This window comes from Geotrypetes seraphini, chromosome 14 (assembly GCF_902459505.1).
Source record: "Geotrypetes seraphini chromosome 14, aGeoSer1.1, whole genome shotgun sequence".
Classification (NCBI taxonomy): domain Eukaryota; kingdom Metazoa; phylum Chordata; class Amphibia; order Gymnophiona; family Dermophiidae; genus Geotrypetes; species Geotrypetes seraphini.
In genome coordinates this window covers 25,409,756-25,424,551 of record NC_047097.1, presented here as the reverse complement: position 1 = coordinate 25,424,551, position 14,796 = coordinate 25,409,756, and the positions used below count along the sequence as shown (strand labels likewise).

The 14,796-nt window shown below is 41.2% G+C and overlaps 1 protein-coding gene across 1 annotated transcript in view; it reads right to left on the bottom strand.

Annotated features, from left to right (window-relative positions):
* Positions 1-14,796, bottom strand: part of ADAMTSL3 (ADAMTS like 3) — a 366,454-nt gene that overhangs the window by 53,380 nt on the left and 298,278 nt on the right. The window contains exons 16-20 of the mRNA XM_033920055.1: positions 11,000-11,295; positions 9,662-9,791; positions 6,002-6,197; positions 3,931-4,110; positions 1,594-1,747 (exon numbers count right to left, since the gene is read on the bottom strand). Of these exons, the coding sequence (XP_033775946.1) occupies positions 1,594-1,747; positions 3,931-4,110; positions 6,002-6,197; positions 9,662-9,791; positions 11,000-11,295 (956 nt within the window). The remainder of the gene's footprint in view (positions 1-1,593; positions 1,748-3,930; positions 4,111-6,001; positions 6,198-9,661; positions 9,792-10,999; positions 11,296-14,796) is intronic.

The window sequence follows — 14,796 nt, the reverse complement described above, 5'->3', positions numbered from 1 at the left end:
GTTAAGGAGGCCCAGGAAAGAAAGAAGGGATCCCCTATATGCCTTGACTACATGCATCTGGCTACTCTGTTTAACTGAGGTAAGCAAACTTTTTTTCTAATGAATAATCGGGGCCAGACTTTGCAACCCAGAGAGATTTTATAGACTGTATTTGGAGCGTGGCAGTTATGGGCCACAGACAGCGTTTTGGGCCCTGTCAACCAAAGGCCCATTTCAAGACTTTTCCTCTGAATTAAGAGAATGTCTTCTTTGTTACTGATCCTGTGAAATAACAGGCCTCAGGATTTTGAGTTAATAAAGTGCTTACTTTAACCTTTTACAACCTTATTTGGTTGTCATTGAAGGCCCACCCTCAGCCCTCGCTCACAGTACCATACTACTTTCGGGGGGGAGGGGGAGGGAGCAGATTTCCTTGGATATGTCATCCCGTGGCATCCGCACAAGCCCAACGTGATTTGTTGCCGGGTTTTGAAAAGCCATCTGGACTCCCGGACATGTCCTCAAAAGAAGGACAAGTCCGTGGAAATCCCGACATCCGGTAACACTAATTAAAACTGCTCCTTAACAGGATTTTGATGAACCCTCTAAGTGCTGAAAGCCTCTGTGGGACTGTGGGCTGGCATTTATTAATGCACACCCCCCACAGGTCCCTTTAAGCTGAGCAGGAGTCCAAGGGGTGGTGCTGTTTCACTATCACATTTTCAATAGTGAATGACAAGCAAGCTCTGCAGGATGCCTAGGAACCTGCCTACCTGTAGTCATCGAGAACACAATATGGAAACACCTGCCCACACTGGCAGAATTGCAGCTGGAGGACTCCTGCTTGGCTTAGAGCAGTGGAACGCAAACTGTGTGCCGCAGCAGATACCAGGTGTGCCGCGAGATGCTGGCAAGGAGGAGAGGCGCTCGCCGACTGCTTACAGGATGTGCCTCTTGCGGCGAGCCGCACGTCCTAGAGGCCGTCAGCTATCGCTGACTCTCCTGCTCACCGGCGCCTCTCCTCCTCCGGAAAAGGGACAGGTTCAAGGTCCAGCCAGAGGGCCTCCGCGCATGCGTTGATGTAAAGATGTCACGCATGCGTGAGATGTCATTGTTTTGACGGTCGGGCACTTCCGGGTGCCTATCGGTCGGGCACCGGGTTTAGCGTGCTCCGGTGCCAAAACGTTTGCGGGACACTGGCTTAGAGGGAACTTGTGCCTGCTATAACTTATTGCACAGAAGCTGTAGCAAAGAGGGAAAAAATACCAAGTTGAGCCTAGTAACTGCTTGCTGATAACACAGGTGGTATATGTAGAGAACATGATATTTAGCCAGCAGCGATCAGCGTTCTGCCGACCACCACTGTTATTATGGTTACCAGATTTTCCCTTTGGAAAATCCCACCCCTAGACCCACCCCCATTTCCACCCTGTCACGCCCCCAGTCCCACCACAGGCCCGCCCACGCTGCTCGTTCTCGTCAGGCAGGAGGGCATCCGCGCATGCCTTCCTGCCCGATGGCGGGTTTTGAAAAGCTGTCTGGACCCCTGGACTTGTCCTCTAAAGGAAATAAATAAGGCTCTAGTCACCTTAAGTTTAAATACTGGACACTTACTGTTGCAGATGGCCATATGGCAAGCCCTGACAAGTACAGGACTAGGAAGGCTGCTGCACACCGAGCCATTGAGCGAGACGGGTTGGCCTTTGGCTGTGATCATCTGACAGATAAACCTCCTTCTCTGGATCCCAACACCACAGCTGACAGAGCACTGCGGAGACAGCCACACAGTCGAGGAAGAAGGATGCAAAGTTAGCATTCAAACCAAAGTAATGATGCAGCATTTCAGATGCATGGAATTAGTGCAAACTAACACACATACATATTAAATAAAACCCTGCATGCCGGTAATAGTGTGATATATATGTAACTCGAATACATCCTGGACCTTAGCATTATATTGCACTTAACATAAAACAGGATCCCTTACATAGTCTCCAAATACTTTGTAATTCTTTAAACATTTAGAAAAATTTAAAAAAATTTTGGGGCCATTGATAACATATTGTAATGATTAGACACCTTTTTGCACTAAAAGTATCATTATAATAATGGGAAAGGGGGGATATATTGCTATATTATTGGTTTAATCAATATTTTGAATATATTACATGTATGATATGCTTGATTTACAATATTTGTGGAAAGGGAGGGTGGGGGAGGGGCTTAATATATGTATTGAAGATAATAACAGGAAATAATTTCAAGTGATGTATAGGATTCAATTGACGTAATATTGTACACTTGATGTAAGATGAAAAAATGAATAAAGAAATGGAAAAAAAATAAACCCCAAAAAACATTTAGGGGCCATTTTACTAAACTGCAATAAGCACTAATGCGTGCTTACCGCAGCTAAATCTGGATTTCCGTGGGTTACACTGAAGCTCCCATGGCAATTTTTGGATGCGAGCACACTAGAAAATAAAGTGTATTTTTTAAAGATGGAGGTGATCTGAAGACACAGAGTGGGCCTGATCTGCACTAATTGGGCAGTGCAGTTACAATGCCACGTAATAGGTTATAATCAGAAAAGGCCAAATTAAGCATCAGAAATTCATAGAATTCGTCTCTTGCCTTACCCCAACAACCTGGTGATAACATAAAATAAAATACAATTTAAGGAATTATTCAAATCCTTTTTTGCCAGAGATATTTTCCAAATCTTTAGTTTGCTTTGAATCTAAAATAAAAAAATTGATTTCTGCATTTAATATAATTGCTAATCATTTATGTTCTTATAACCCTGGGAAAGTAGATCTCCTATAATGGGATCATTATCTGATAATAACCATGTTTCAACCCAAAAAAGAAGGGCATTATCCCCTATCTAGTCTCTATCTGTGCTTTATTTCTACTTGATTTTACATTCAGCGACGCACAAGAAATCTTATGAAAGTCTCCAGAGGCATTTAAATTAGAGTGCTCTAGAGATTTTAGGACTCGTTCCTTTCTTTGAACAATTTGTGCAGAATGTCGGCGAGTAATGCATACATCTATTGGAAAAGGACCTGATTCGGTATAGTCCAGTGGTCTCAAACTCGCGGCCCGGGGGCCACATGTGGCCCGCCAGGTACTATTTTGAGGCCCTTGGTATGTTTATCATAATCACAAAAGTAAAATAAAACCGTTTCTTGATCATATGTTTCTTTAGCTATAAATGACAATATTATTATAAAAACTTAGCCAAAAGGAAAGATTTTTAAACTATAAAGAGTTTTACCTCATGCAAAGTTGTCATTTCTTTAATAAGACATTAACTATTTTTTTCTGCAGCCCTCCAAGTACCTATAAATCCAAAATGTGGCCCTACAAAGGATTTGAGTTTGAGACCACTGGTATAGTCTATTAGTGTGTGAGATAACGGATATATATTATTTTGATTTTTTATCATCTGTTTTAAAGAATAATGTACTGGAATAAATTTATAAGCAGAAGCATTTAAAATCCATCTTCTAGAACAAAGCAAATAGAAATAAAAGCAGTTAAAGACCTTTTTTGTTCATTGTTTAATCTGATTAGGGAAATAGCTAATCTAAAATCTCATTGTAAACCACGTCAAGCTTCGTGATTAATGGAGATGATGTGGTATATAAAAAGAAAGATTGCATTGGATTGGAAAAAGGTGCATCTATACACAGTGCTCATTCTATCTCAATAGAAAACTGTGGACTTTTCCTCCAGAAACTTGTCCAAACCTTTTTTAAACCCAGATATGATAACCACTGTTACCAATTGAAAATAAAATCATGGCTGAAATATGAATTTATTTCTAAGCAAATTTGAAGGCAACGAAATCCAATGAAAATTCTGCTGCTAAAAAATAGCAATTAAATCAGCAAACGGGAATACCGAAGAGGTGGTTGTTTATACAAATCCCAACAAGTTACTAACCTTGGACCATTCTCCCAAAACTATCTGTGGTGGGCAATCGGTTGCCGCACACAGTCTGGAGGCAGGCGGTTTCTGCTCCTGACAAAGTCCGTCTGAGAAACTCAGGAAGCTCCCGTCTGCCATTAACCGTTTACAGCTCACTCTGCGATTCTGTGTTCCTCTACCACAGCTATGAGAGCACTAAAGAGACAGAAGGACATAAAGAGTGTGAATGAAAAATCTCACAATTATTCCTCTGACTGATCTACTTAATCCCCATCATTCTGACATCCAAATAAAAAATCCCCAACAAACCCCATTTTCATAAATGGAGCAAACCGGCATCATGTAGATGGCCTCATTTAAATTTTATCATCTGCTATATCCAAAGATCTCCACAGATTACAAAGCAATATACATATACCAAGTCCAATAAAATAAAAACAGTACAATTATTCAGTAAAATGATTAAATATACATACATTATTACAGCAGCAATATTAATATAAGAACATAAGAATTGCTATACTGGGACAGACCTAAACTAAACTAAACCTTAGGTTTTTATACCGCACCATCTCCATGGTCGTGGAGCTCGGCACGGTTTACAGGGATTGTAATAAAAAAGGAACTCCAGGGAAAGGGTTAGATGAAGATCGGAGGGGAGAAGAATGTTAGAGAGTTAGGATGTGAGAGAGGGGGAGAGGTTAGATTTTAGAAAAAAGCCAGGTTTTCAGATGTTTGCGGAAGGGTTGGAGAGCACTCAGGTTCCGAAGGGGGGAGGTGAGGTTATTCCAGAGCTCGGTGAATCTGAAGAGGAGGGAAGTCCCCAGTTTTCCTGGGTGGGAGATGCCTTTTAATGAGTATCCTGTTTCCAAGAGTGGTCAACCCAGGTCACAAGTACCTGGCAAGATCATAAAAAGTAAGGCATATTTTATGCTGCTTATCCTAGGAATTAGCACTGGTTTCCGGACTTCCCTTTTAGGAAATTATCCAAACCTTTTTTAAACCCTGCTATGCTAACTGATTTCACCCTATTTTCCAGAAACAAATTCCAGAGTTTAATTACACATTGAGTAAAGAAATATTTTCTCTTTCTTGTTTTAAATGTACTACTTGGTAGCTTTATCATATGCCCCCTAGTCCTAGTACTGCAATAAAAATGTCAACATCCTAATCATTAGCTAATTAAAAATAGGCTTTGTTTCCTGAACTTGAGTATCAGACACAGGTTCAGCAGAGCAGCATGTCACAGGACAGGTCCCGCTACTGAAGACATAATCCCATTTCTCACATGGTCGAGCACATGTTGACATCTAAAAGACAATAGGGCCGATATTGAGACCACAGGAGGGAGGCCAGCTAACCCCTTTGGTCAGCGCTGACCAACATTATTCAATATTGGGCCATTTCTGGTGGTCAGAATTGAATATCCAGGCTGTCTTTGGCCAGCTCAATTTTAAGCACTGTCCAACCAAATTATAACAGCCAAAAATAGACCTGGCTTTTAGGGTTGTTTTTTTTTTTTTTTGCATGGCCCGATTGGCTGCTAAACTTGACCGTCTGCGCTTAAAATTGGCAGCTATTGTGTGATATCATTAAATATTAGTGATTAGCCAGCCAATCACTATTTAACTAGCCAGGAGTTGTTCCAGGCCTGTTAAATAGCACCGAATATTGGCCGGAAAGATTTTCTGTTCTCAGTACTCTCGGAGACTGAGAGATCTTTAGCAGGATAGCAACAATAGGAGCATCATAATTTAAAAGTATTATGCACCAATGACAAGATTTTGAATTGTACAGAGTTAACAGGCAACCAATGAAGGGCCTTCAGAAATGGCAATACTGATTCAAATCAGTTAGCTACCATTAGCATTCTTTCAGCGGCATTCAGAGTGATCGGCTGAGGCCTTAAGAGTTGAATCAAGAAGAGTTATTACAACACAACCAAGGAGGTCATCGGCTAAACAGCAGTGTGGCCCACTATGAAAGAGCAGAATCAGTCAGTACTTTTCGGGTTTTTTTAAGCATGACCCAGCCGAGTTTTGCAAAGCGGATGCATCCAATCAAGCAGGTTTCAAGTCTAAGGTACCTGTTGCCATTCATCTGCGTGCCAAGCAGGAGGACAGTCATGTTGGTTGCAGGCTTGCACGGCAGAGGGCTTCTTGTCATCGCACTCGTCCTCGTTTGCATTGCCGGAGTCTCCGGGATGCAGGCAATGCACATCCCTTGTCTGTATCCCAACCCCGCAGGTAGCAGAACACCGACCCCAGGGACCCGTTTGCCACCTGTGCCAGGAAGAAAAGCCCGTCAATTGCACATTAGTCAGGGAGAAAAGGTGGGGCTCATTCACATACAAATGCGATTCCTGCCAAATCCTTCATTATCACAAGGGATCTGCCCTTTCCAAGATTTCAGGACATTTCTACGATGTATCTTGTGCATGACCCATGGAACAGTCGGTCTTTAATAGGAATATGGATTTTCATTTTGTTTTAACACATGATAGCTTAAAATAAGATGTGTTATTTCATATTCACAAGACCTGTATTCATGGTGGTGATTTTAGATGCTCTATTCTTTTTTTGATGTCTGAAAACTGGCATTTAGGTGTCCATATTGCATGGATTTCCAAATCCCAGTTTTACAAAGGCAGGATATGGATGCTCAACACAGCAGTACGAGGGGGTGCTGTAAAGTTCTCAGCCCAACCAAGAAGACGATGACAAGGATACGTTCAATCAGTGATCTGAAAATGTCGAAACACAGAATTTTGTTTCTGCAAATTGACACGTAATGGAACAACACTCTTCAGCTACAGTGGCAAAATAATCGATTGGTTGGTTGGGCTGAGAACTTTTCAGTACCCCCTCATATGTCCATCTGGCAAGGGTGAAGGTGTTTGAACATACACGGCCAGGGTGGGTGGGGGTGGGGAATACTTTTAATTTAATTATGGTTGAGTGCAATTGTTGGGTATATAGAAGGGGGGGTTGATACATGTATGTGATATGAAATATAGGGCGCTAGGGCCTTAATGCATGCAATAGCGCTATAGCGCGCAGTAATTTTGTGCGTGCGCTAAAAACCCTAGCGCACCTTCGTAAAAGGAGCCTATAATTTGATAAAATTTAACTGCTGTTAAAGTGTAAAATGTTTGTATAATAGGTTGCATTTATTGTTAGCTTTAAAATGAATAAAGATTTACAAAAAACACACACACACAAAAAAAAAAACAGTATAGAAATTTTAAAAATAAATAAATTCAAACAAAACCGTTCTCCCACAGACAGATCATTATCTGATCACTTTTTTCCCTAAAAATACCTTACGACAACATTAAGACCCAAATTAATACTTTAGAAATCGCAGTAAAATCAACTCTTCCGCAAGTCATGAATTTCTCAAACTACAATTGGATGAATTTTCTTCATGAACCATTGAAGACCAAACAGACCTTTGGAATGACGCAATGAAGACTATGATAGGCAAGATCACACCTTTAGAACATCATGCCTCCTCTACGTCATTCAAAAAGAAATCATGGTATTCTTCTGAAATTCTATCGCTTCGACGTCAATTACATTCCTCAGAGAGAAGATGGAGATGTTACCATTCCCTCTTGGCACCAAACCACTACAAAGAAAAGGCATCCCTTTACAAAATCACCGTTCAACAAGAAAAAAAAACAACTACTACTCCAAACGCATTGCTACAGCCAACAATACATCAGCTATTTATGTAATAGTCAAATCACTTACATCACAAGACAACCCAAAATTAATTGATACATCCATTCCCCCAGCTCAAGATCTGGCAAATTACTTTGAGAATAAAATAAAAATGGTACGGAATAACCTCACTCAACCCTCAGCAACACAATCACCAAGTTCGCTGAACTAAACTAAACCTTAAGCTTATATACCGCATTTTCTCTATGAATATAGAGCTTGACACAGTTTACAAAAAATTAAAAGGGAAGTACAGTGAGAATTGGTGGTAGGGGAAGCGGAAATTTACATTTTTGAAAATAGCCAAGTTTTCAGGAGTCTTTGGAACAACTGGAAAGAGCCCAGATTGCGCAACTGGGCAGGAAAATTATTCCAAAGCTCTTTAGTTTTGAAGTGAAAAGATTTCCCTAGTTTTCCAATGTAGTGAGGGGAAAGATAGTTTGAGCTTTTGGAGAGATCTGGTGATGTCTGGTCTTGCAGCATTCCAAGATAGAGGAATTAAAGGGGGAAGAATGCCATGCAGGATCTTGAAAGTTAGGCAGGCACATTTAAAGTAGACCCTGGAGATAACTGGTGGCCAGTGGAGCAGCGAAACATGGTCAAACGCATCTGTCATTCAGCAGTTTCACAACATTTTTTATACCATCGCTTTCAGAGATCCAACAGACTATACAAACTCTAAAAACATCAGGTAGTCCACTAGATGCAATCCCACCAGCAATTATTAAACAATATTTCTCTACACTCGGCCCATTTATACATAATATGATTCAGCAAAGTCTCTCAACTGGTTTTATGCCTAAAAGGTGGAAAGAAGCATCAATTTGACCCAAGCCCAAACAAACCAATATCTCCCTTGAGAACTGTTGTAGCTATTGACCAATGGCCAATCTTCCGTTTATAGCTAAACTTATAGAAAAAAATCGTATTTAAAAATTATCATCTTTTCTTGAAAAGACAAATGCGCTACATCCAAATCAAACAGGATTCAGATCTCATCACTCTACTGAACTCTCATTACTAGGTCTCACCACTTCGATCAGATACTTTCTTGATCATAGATAATCCGTTCTAATCTTAGATTTAACAGCAGCATTCAGTACTATTGATCATTCTTTACTGTTGCAGAAACCACAAACATTGAATATTGCAGGAACTGAATGGTTTACTTCATACTTTTCTGAATGTTCCTATCAAGTAAATCTTTGAAAGTCCAAATCAAAGCCATACATCAACAACTATGGTGTACCACAGGGTTCAATATTGTCACTGATCCTATTTGATCTATTTCTAGCTTCACTATTTGCTCTCGCGCAATCAATAGGTTTCACAGTTTTTGAGTATGATGATGGCATTCAGCTCACACACCCTAGCCCAGGGGTAGGGAACTCCGGTCCTCGAGAGCCGTATTCCAGTCGAGTTTTCAGGATTTCCCCAATGAATATGCATGAGATCTATTTGCATGCATTGCTTTCAATGCATATTCATTGGGGAAATCCTGAAAACTCGACTGGAATACGGCTCTCGAGGATCGAAGTTCCCTACCCCTGCCCTAGCCAAATGAATGACTCAGAAGTAATCCAAGAAATTAATTAAAAAATTGGACAAATTAATAAAAAAATCAAACAAATTGGCTTAACAATAATATGCTTTCACTGAATGTCTCTAAAACTAAGGCCATTCTCTTTCCTTGCAATGAAACTAAACATTCTCATTCATTCATTAGTTATTTTGCACCTTGACTACCGTAATTCGCACTATCAAGGTATTACAGAAAAAGAAATTAGAAGACTTCAGTTTATACAAAATACCGCAGTAAAAATTATTTATAAGGCCAAAAAATTTGATCATGTTACTCCACTTTTAAAAGACGCTCAACGGCTTTCCATATCTCACCGTATAACATTCAAAATCTTACTTCTTGAATTGAATAACAGATGTTATACCATAGCTGCTACACAAAAGAACGCAAACACTTCATTATCCCCTAGGTGCGACAAATTTCTTTATTTAAATAGTACCTTGCTGGACAAGCTCTCATACTGCAGGCACGAGTCATTTCAGGCGGGCGTGTGGAAACGTCACACAAGGTGCTGTTCACTGCTAGCTTCGTCTCTATATTCAGGCATCTTACTATGGCATCTTGTCTTCCTATTTTTAAAAATAAAACAAAGTTCTATGTTATTTTATTCTTTAAAGATGAAAAGTCATAGTCTTGATAAAGCACAGTAGGTGGAGGGTATCACGGGTTGTACAAAATGCAGAAGTAAGATTGATAATGGGATTGGCCAACTGCATTGGCCACCAGTCGCCTTCAGAATACAATATAAAGCAGTAATGATTTGCCATCAATTCTTGTATGGAAACGTACCAAAATTGTTATAAAATAATATGCTTGGCTATACACCAAACAGATCACTACGTTCTGAGAATTTAGCTCTACTGACGGTGAACGTTAACCCAAGGCTTGTTGAGTCTGGCAAAATGACTCTATGCTGTGCAGGAATTAAAATATGGAACTCCCTCGTAGGCCAAATACGAAACTGTAGTGAAAAGGGCAGGTTTAGAAAATTTACTCAAGACGCAATTATTTGTAGACGCCTTTTTTAGCCACTACACTTCTCCCTCCGTATTCGCTGCGATAGGGGATTGCCCCCAGGCATTGGTGGAATGAGGCACTATAATGTCACAGTATCAGCTTTGTTACCAGAGACTGAAACTCTTCACACAACGGGGAAAGTTGTCAATGTGGACTACTGTTAAGATGTGTTATTTTAGCACAGCTCCCATTTTATTCAAAGAGACCTAGTTATTAATACATAACTGGGGTTATCAGTAAAATAATCTATTTTAACGGTAAACCAGGTTGATAACTTTCCCTTTAAGACATTTTACTGCTAACGCAGTCATTAGTAACCAGATCTCATTGCATAAAATAAGACCCGTGCTATAATGGCACAAGTTAGTGGTAAGATAACATGTCTTTGTAGTCCATATTGATTTTATGGCCCTAAATATTTCATTCCAAATAAGAATGCTAAAATACATGATTAAAATAAGAAGGAGTTAAGCATATAACAATAGGGGAAAGAATATAAGGGTCCTTTTACTAAGGCGTAAACGCTAACGCATCCATTATATTCTATGGACACGTGAGTGTTTAGCGAATGCTAGCTAAATCGTCTACCAGGCCTTAGTAAAGGAGGGGACTAGTGAAGTGGTAGCAAAACAAACGTTTGGGTGCATGGGTAATGGATACTATGCACAACAGTTTCACAAAATGGTCCATAGTAATACAGTGGGCTGCCTGACCACGCCAATTTATTAGCACAAAATACAGTAGGAAAAATGTACAGTACCTTCCCCACATGTAACTGTGCAAGGTGTAAACCCAGTATATTCCCAGTCGTGCATCTCTTTATCGGCAGCTTGGTCTTCAGGTCGGGTCAACTCTGGCATAAAGGGCAGGGAATCGCTGTCACATAGCTGGAGGTGGCATTCGCGCTCTTTCGCTGGTTTGGGATCTTCGCATTCCTCCTCAGGCAGCTCTATATCTGTTTGAGTGAAAGTGAGTAGAATGCGGCATGTCACGTCTCGCACCTGCACGCCACGGCCACACGTGGCATTGCAGGCTGACCAGGGCCCAGGAATGAACCTGCAGAACATAGCAACAATGGGACAGGAGAAAAGGCGATGGGGCACGTCAGTAGCATTTACACTGAACTCTACGTCCGAGGTTATGGGTGGGGGCACAAACTAGGCCACTTGGTGGCAGACTTTAAAAAATGTGAAGGGCAAGTCTCTAATCTAGGTACCTGCGCTTACATACCCCGTGTGTACAAAGAGTTGCCATATTGGGACAGACCGAAGGTCCTTCAAGCCCTCTAACCTCTTTCCAACAGTGGCCAACCTAGGACACAAGAACTTGGCAAGATCCCAAAAAGTATAACATTTTATGCTGCTTATCCAAGGAATAAGCAGTGGATTTTCCCAAGCCATCTTAAAAATGGCATATGGACTTCTTTTTTAGGAAATTATCCAAACCTATTTTAAACCCTGCTAAGCTAACTGCTTTCATCCCATTCTCCAGGGTACAATTACATGTTGAATGAAGAAATATTTTCTCCGGCAGCTTCATCGCATGTCTCCTAGTCCTAGCATTTTCATAAAGAGTAAACAAGCAACTCACATCTACCTACTCTGCTCCATTTGATATTTTATAGACCTTTATCATATCACCCCCTAAGCTAAGATTTCTGCTATTTGAGGGAAGTACAGATTCTTCAACATTCTTCTCCTGACTCTGTACATTGGAGACTTGAAGGACCCACTGTACCTTGAACAGACGGGAAAATTTCATTTGCAAGATGAGGTCACATTTTCTCTAGAAACCGAATCAATCCTTCCCTTCCCTTTCAGGTATATTATATTATAAAGTTATTGCACTGGTCCTTGTTGTCTACATATTCAAAGGTTGTGGTCAATCAGTACTCAGTTTACTCGCGAGTGTGCTGCATTTTCTGAGCCAAGCCTTCCAAGGCTAATGTGAGAATCTTCTGCTCTACCATGTGATCCTGAAAGCTGGTAAGTCTGGGGTTTGTAAGCAGTATTTTGACCTTGATTTCTTTGATTATAGCATTATGACCCCCCAGGAAAGAGACTTGGGAGTATTGGTTGACAAGTAAATGAAGCTGTCCGCGCAATGTGCAGCGGTGGCAAAAAGGGCAAACAGAATGCTAGGAATGATTAAGAAGGGGATCACAAACAGATCAGAGAAGGTTATCATGCCGCTGTACCGGGCCATGGTACCCCGCACCTGGAATACTGCATCCAGCACTGGTCGCCGTACATGAAGAAGGACATGGTACTACTCGAAAGGGTCCAAAGAAGATCGACTAAAATGGTTAAGGGACTGGAGGAGTTGCCGTACAGTGAGAGATTGTTGAAACTGGGCCTCTTCTCCCTTGAAAAGACTTGTCCTTGAGAGAGGACATGATCGAAACATTCAAGATAATGAAGGGAATAGACTTAGTAGATAAGGACAGGTTGTTCACCCTCTCCAAGGTAGAGAGAACGAGAGGGCACTTTCTAAAGTTAAAAGGGGATAGATTCTGTACAAATGTAAGGAAGTTCCTCTTCACCCAGAGAGTGGTAGAAAACTGGAACGCTCTTCCAGAGGCTGTTATAGGGGAAAACACCCTCCAGGGATTCAAGACAACGTTAGACAAGTTCCTGCTGAACCAGAATGTACGCAGGTAAGGCTAGACTCAATTATGGCACTGGTCTTTGACCTAAGGGCCGCCACATGAGCGGACTGCTGGGCACAATGGACCACTGGTCTGACCCAGCAGCGGCAATTCTTATGTTCTTATGGTCCAATGGTTCAACATTAGTTTGTAGCTGCTTTTCAACCTTTACCACAGTGTCTCGCAAACTTTTTTAGCTGTGGCACACTCAACGGAGCGGCACATTATAATTGAAATTATAAAATTGCAAAACCAACAAAAAATTAAATTTGAGAGTTATTTAAAGTTATCTAAGCTATGTATGGGCAACTGTAACAATGGTGAAATTAGATGGTGAAAGTAGATCGAATAGACTTGCTAATCTATGCAATGGATGAGCTTGTTTTTGACAGAAAATGAACTCAAAACGCGGCTCGATAGTCGACAAGCAAAGACGCTTTTCATCATCCACCATCTGCAGTCGTTCTCTTATTATCGATTTAATTTCTGTCAGAGCTGAAAATCCAAGTTCGCAAAGATAAGAAGATTCAAACGGTAACAAAGCCTTGATTGCTTTGTTGCTCAAGTTAGGGTAACTACTGCATAAAAAATAAAAATAAATTACTTGCCATTAGTTTTCAAGGACCAATCAGGTCAAATAATAATGGCTTATTGGGGCAATTATATCCTTACTAGTGTTTAAGCCCGTTACATTAACGGGTGCTAGAATAGATGTGTAAACTTTTAGCACAATGGGGCACTGAGGCCTTTCTTTCTTTGCTTCCTGCTCTCCCTGTCCAGCAGTAGCCTTCTCCCTTCCTAGGCAAGGGTCCAGGAAGTGTGTCGGAGGAAGAGCCGATGCTGGCGCGTGCAGCGGGTTGGCTTTCTGCTCGCACTGAGAACGTTAAAGGTAGTGGAGCGCGGTAGTGGGAGGGAGGAAGGAGCAGGGTTGTAGAGATGAGGATGGGACCCGGGGCGGACTGCCTTTTTTTGTTTACTGTGTATCTTTTACCATTTTCGGCACTGATACTGTGTACAGAATCGTGGTAATGAGCCTAACAATATAGGAAATACTTACACGAGTCATTATCAATCAGTTGCACTACTTCAATAATTCAAGAATATTTTTTTGCAATAAAAGCTCTGTTTCAGCACTCATTGACACTATGGAGGCTATTTAACTTCTGGCAATTTTAGAATTCTTTGCAGCATTTTAAATTGTTCTCCTCTTGTGCAGTAAGCTGCAAGGATTGGGGATACTGCAGACTGTAGAGAATAGCATGGTGATAAAATTCATCCCCATCTCTGCGGGAAACCATCCCATGTCATTCTTTAGTGTCTATCTCAACCTCAGTCCTTCTACCCCAGCGTTCTCCAATGCAAGGCTTGAGGGTCAGTAGCTGGGGCCATTCATGCTCTGATTCTTATTTGAACCAAGTATAAGATAATGAAGCCATTGTGACATCACTGATGAGGCTGGCTCATAGGCATTGGTGGAATGAGGCATTATGACATCACAATCTCAGTTCTGGAATGTTGTTACTCTCTGGATTTCTGCCAGGTACTTGGACCTGGGTTGGCCTCTGTTGGAAACAGGATACTGTGCATGATGGACCTTCAGTCTGTCCCAGTATGGCAACGCTTATGTTTCTTATGTTTTAACCATCTGATGTCATTCTTTAGTGTCTATCTCAACCTCAGTCCTTCTACACCAGCATTCTTCAATGCAAGGCTTAAAGGTTAATGACTGGGCCCATTCATACTCTGATTCTTTCCTCTCTCCTTAAAGAATGACATGGAGATGGTTTCCCGTGGTTATCTGCGGGTACAGGAATGGTGATGTTTTGTCACCATATCATCCTCTACCGCAGAGACAGCATTCACAGCCCTGGAGTGGAGGAAAGAAGGCAAGCTCAGGTAACATACAACAG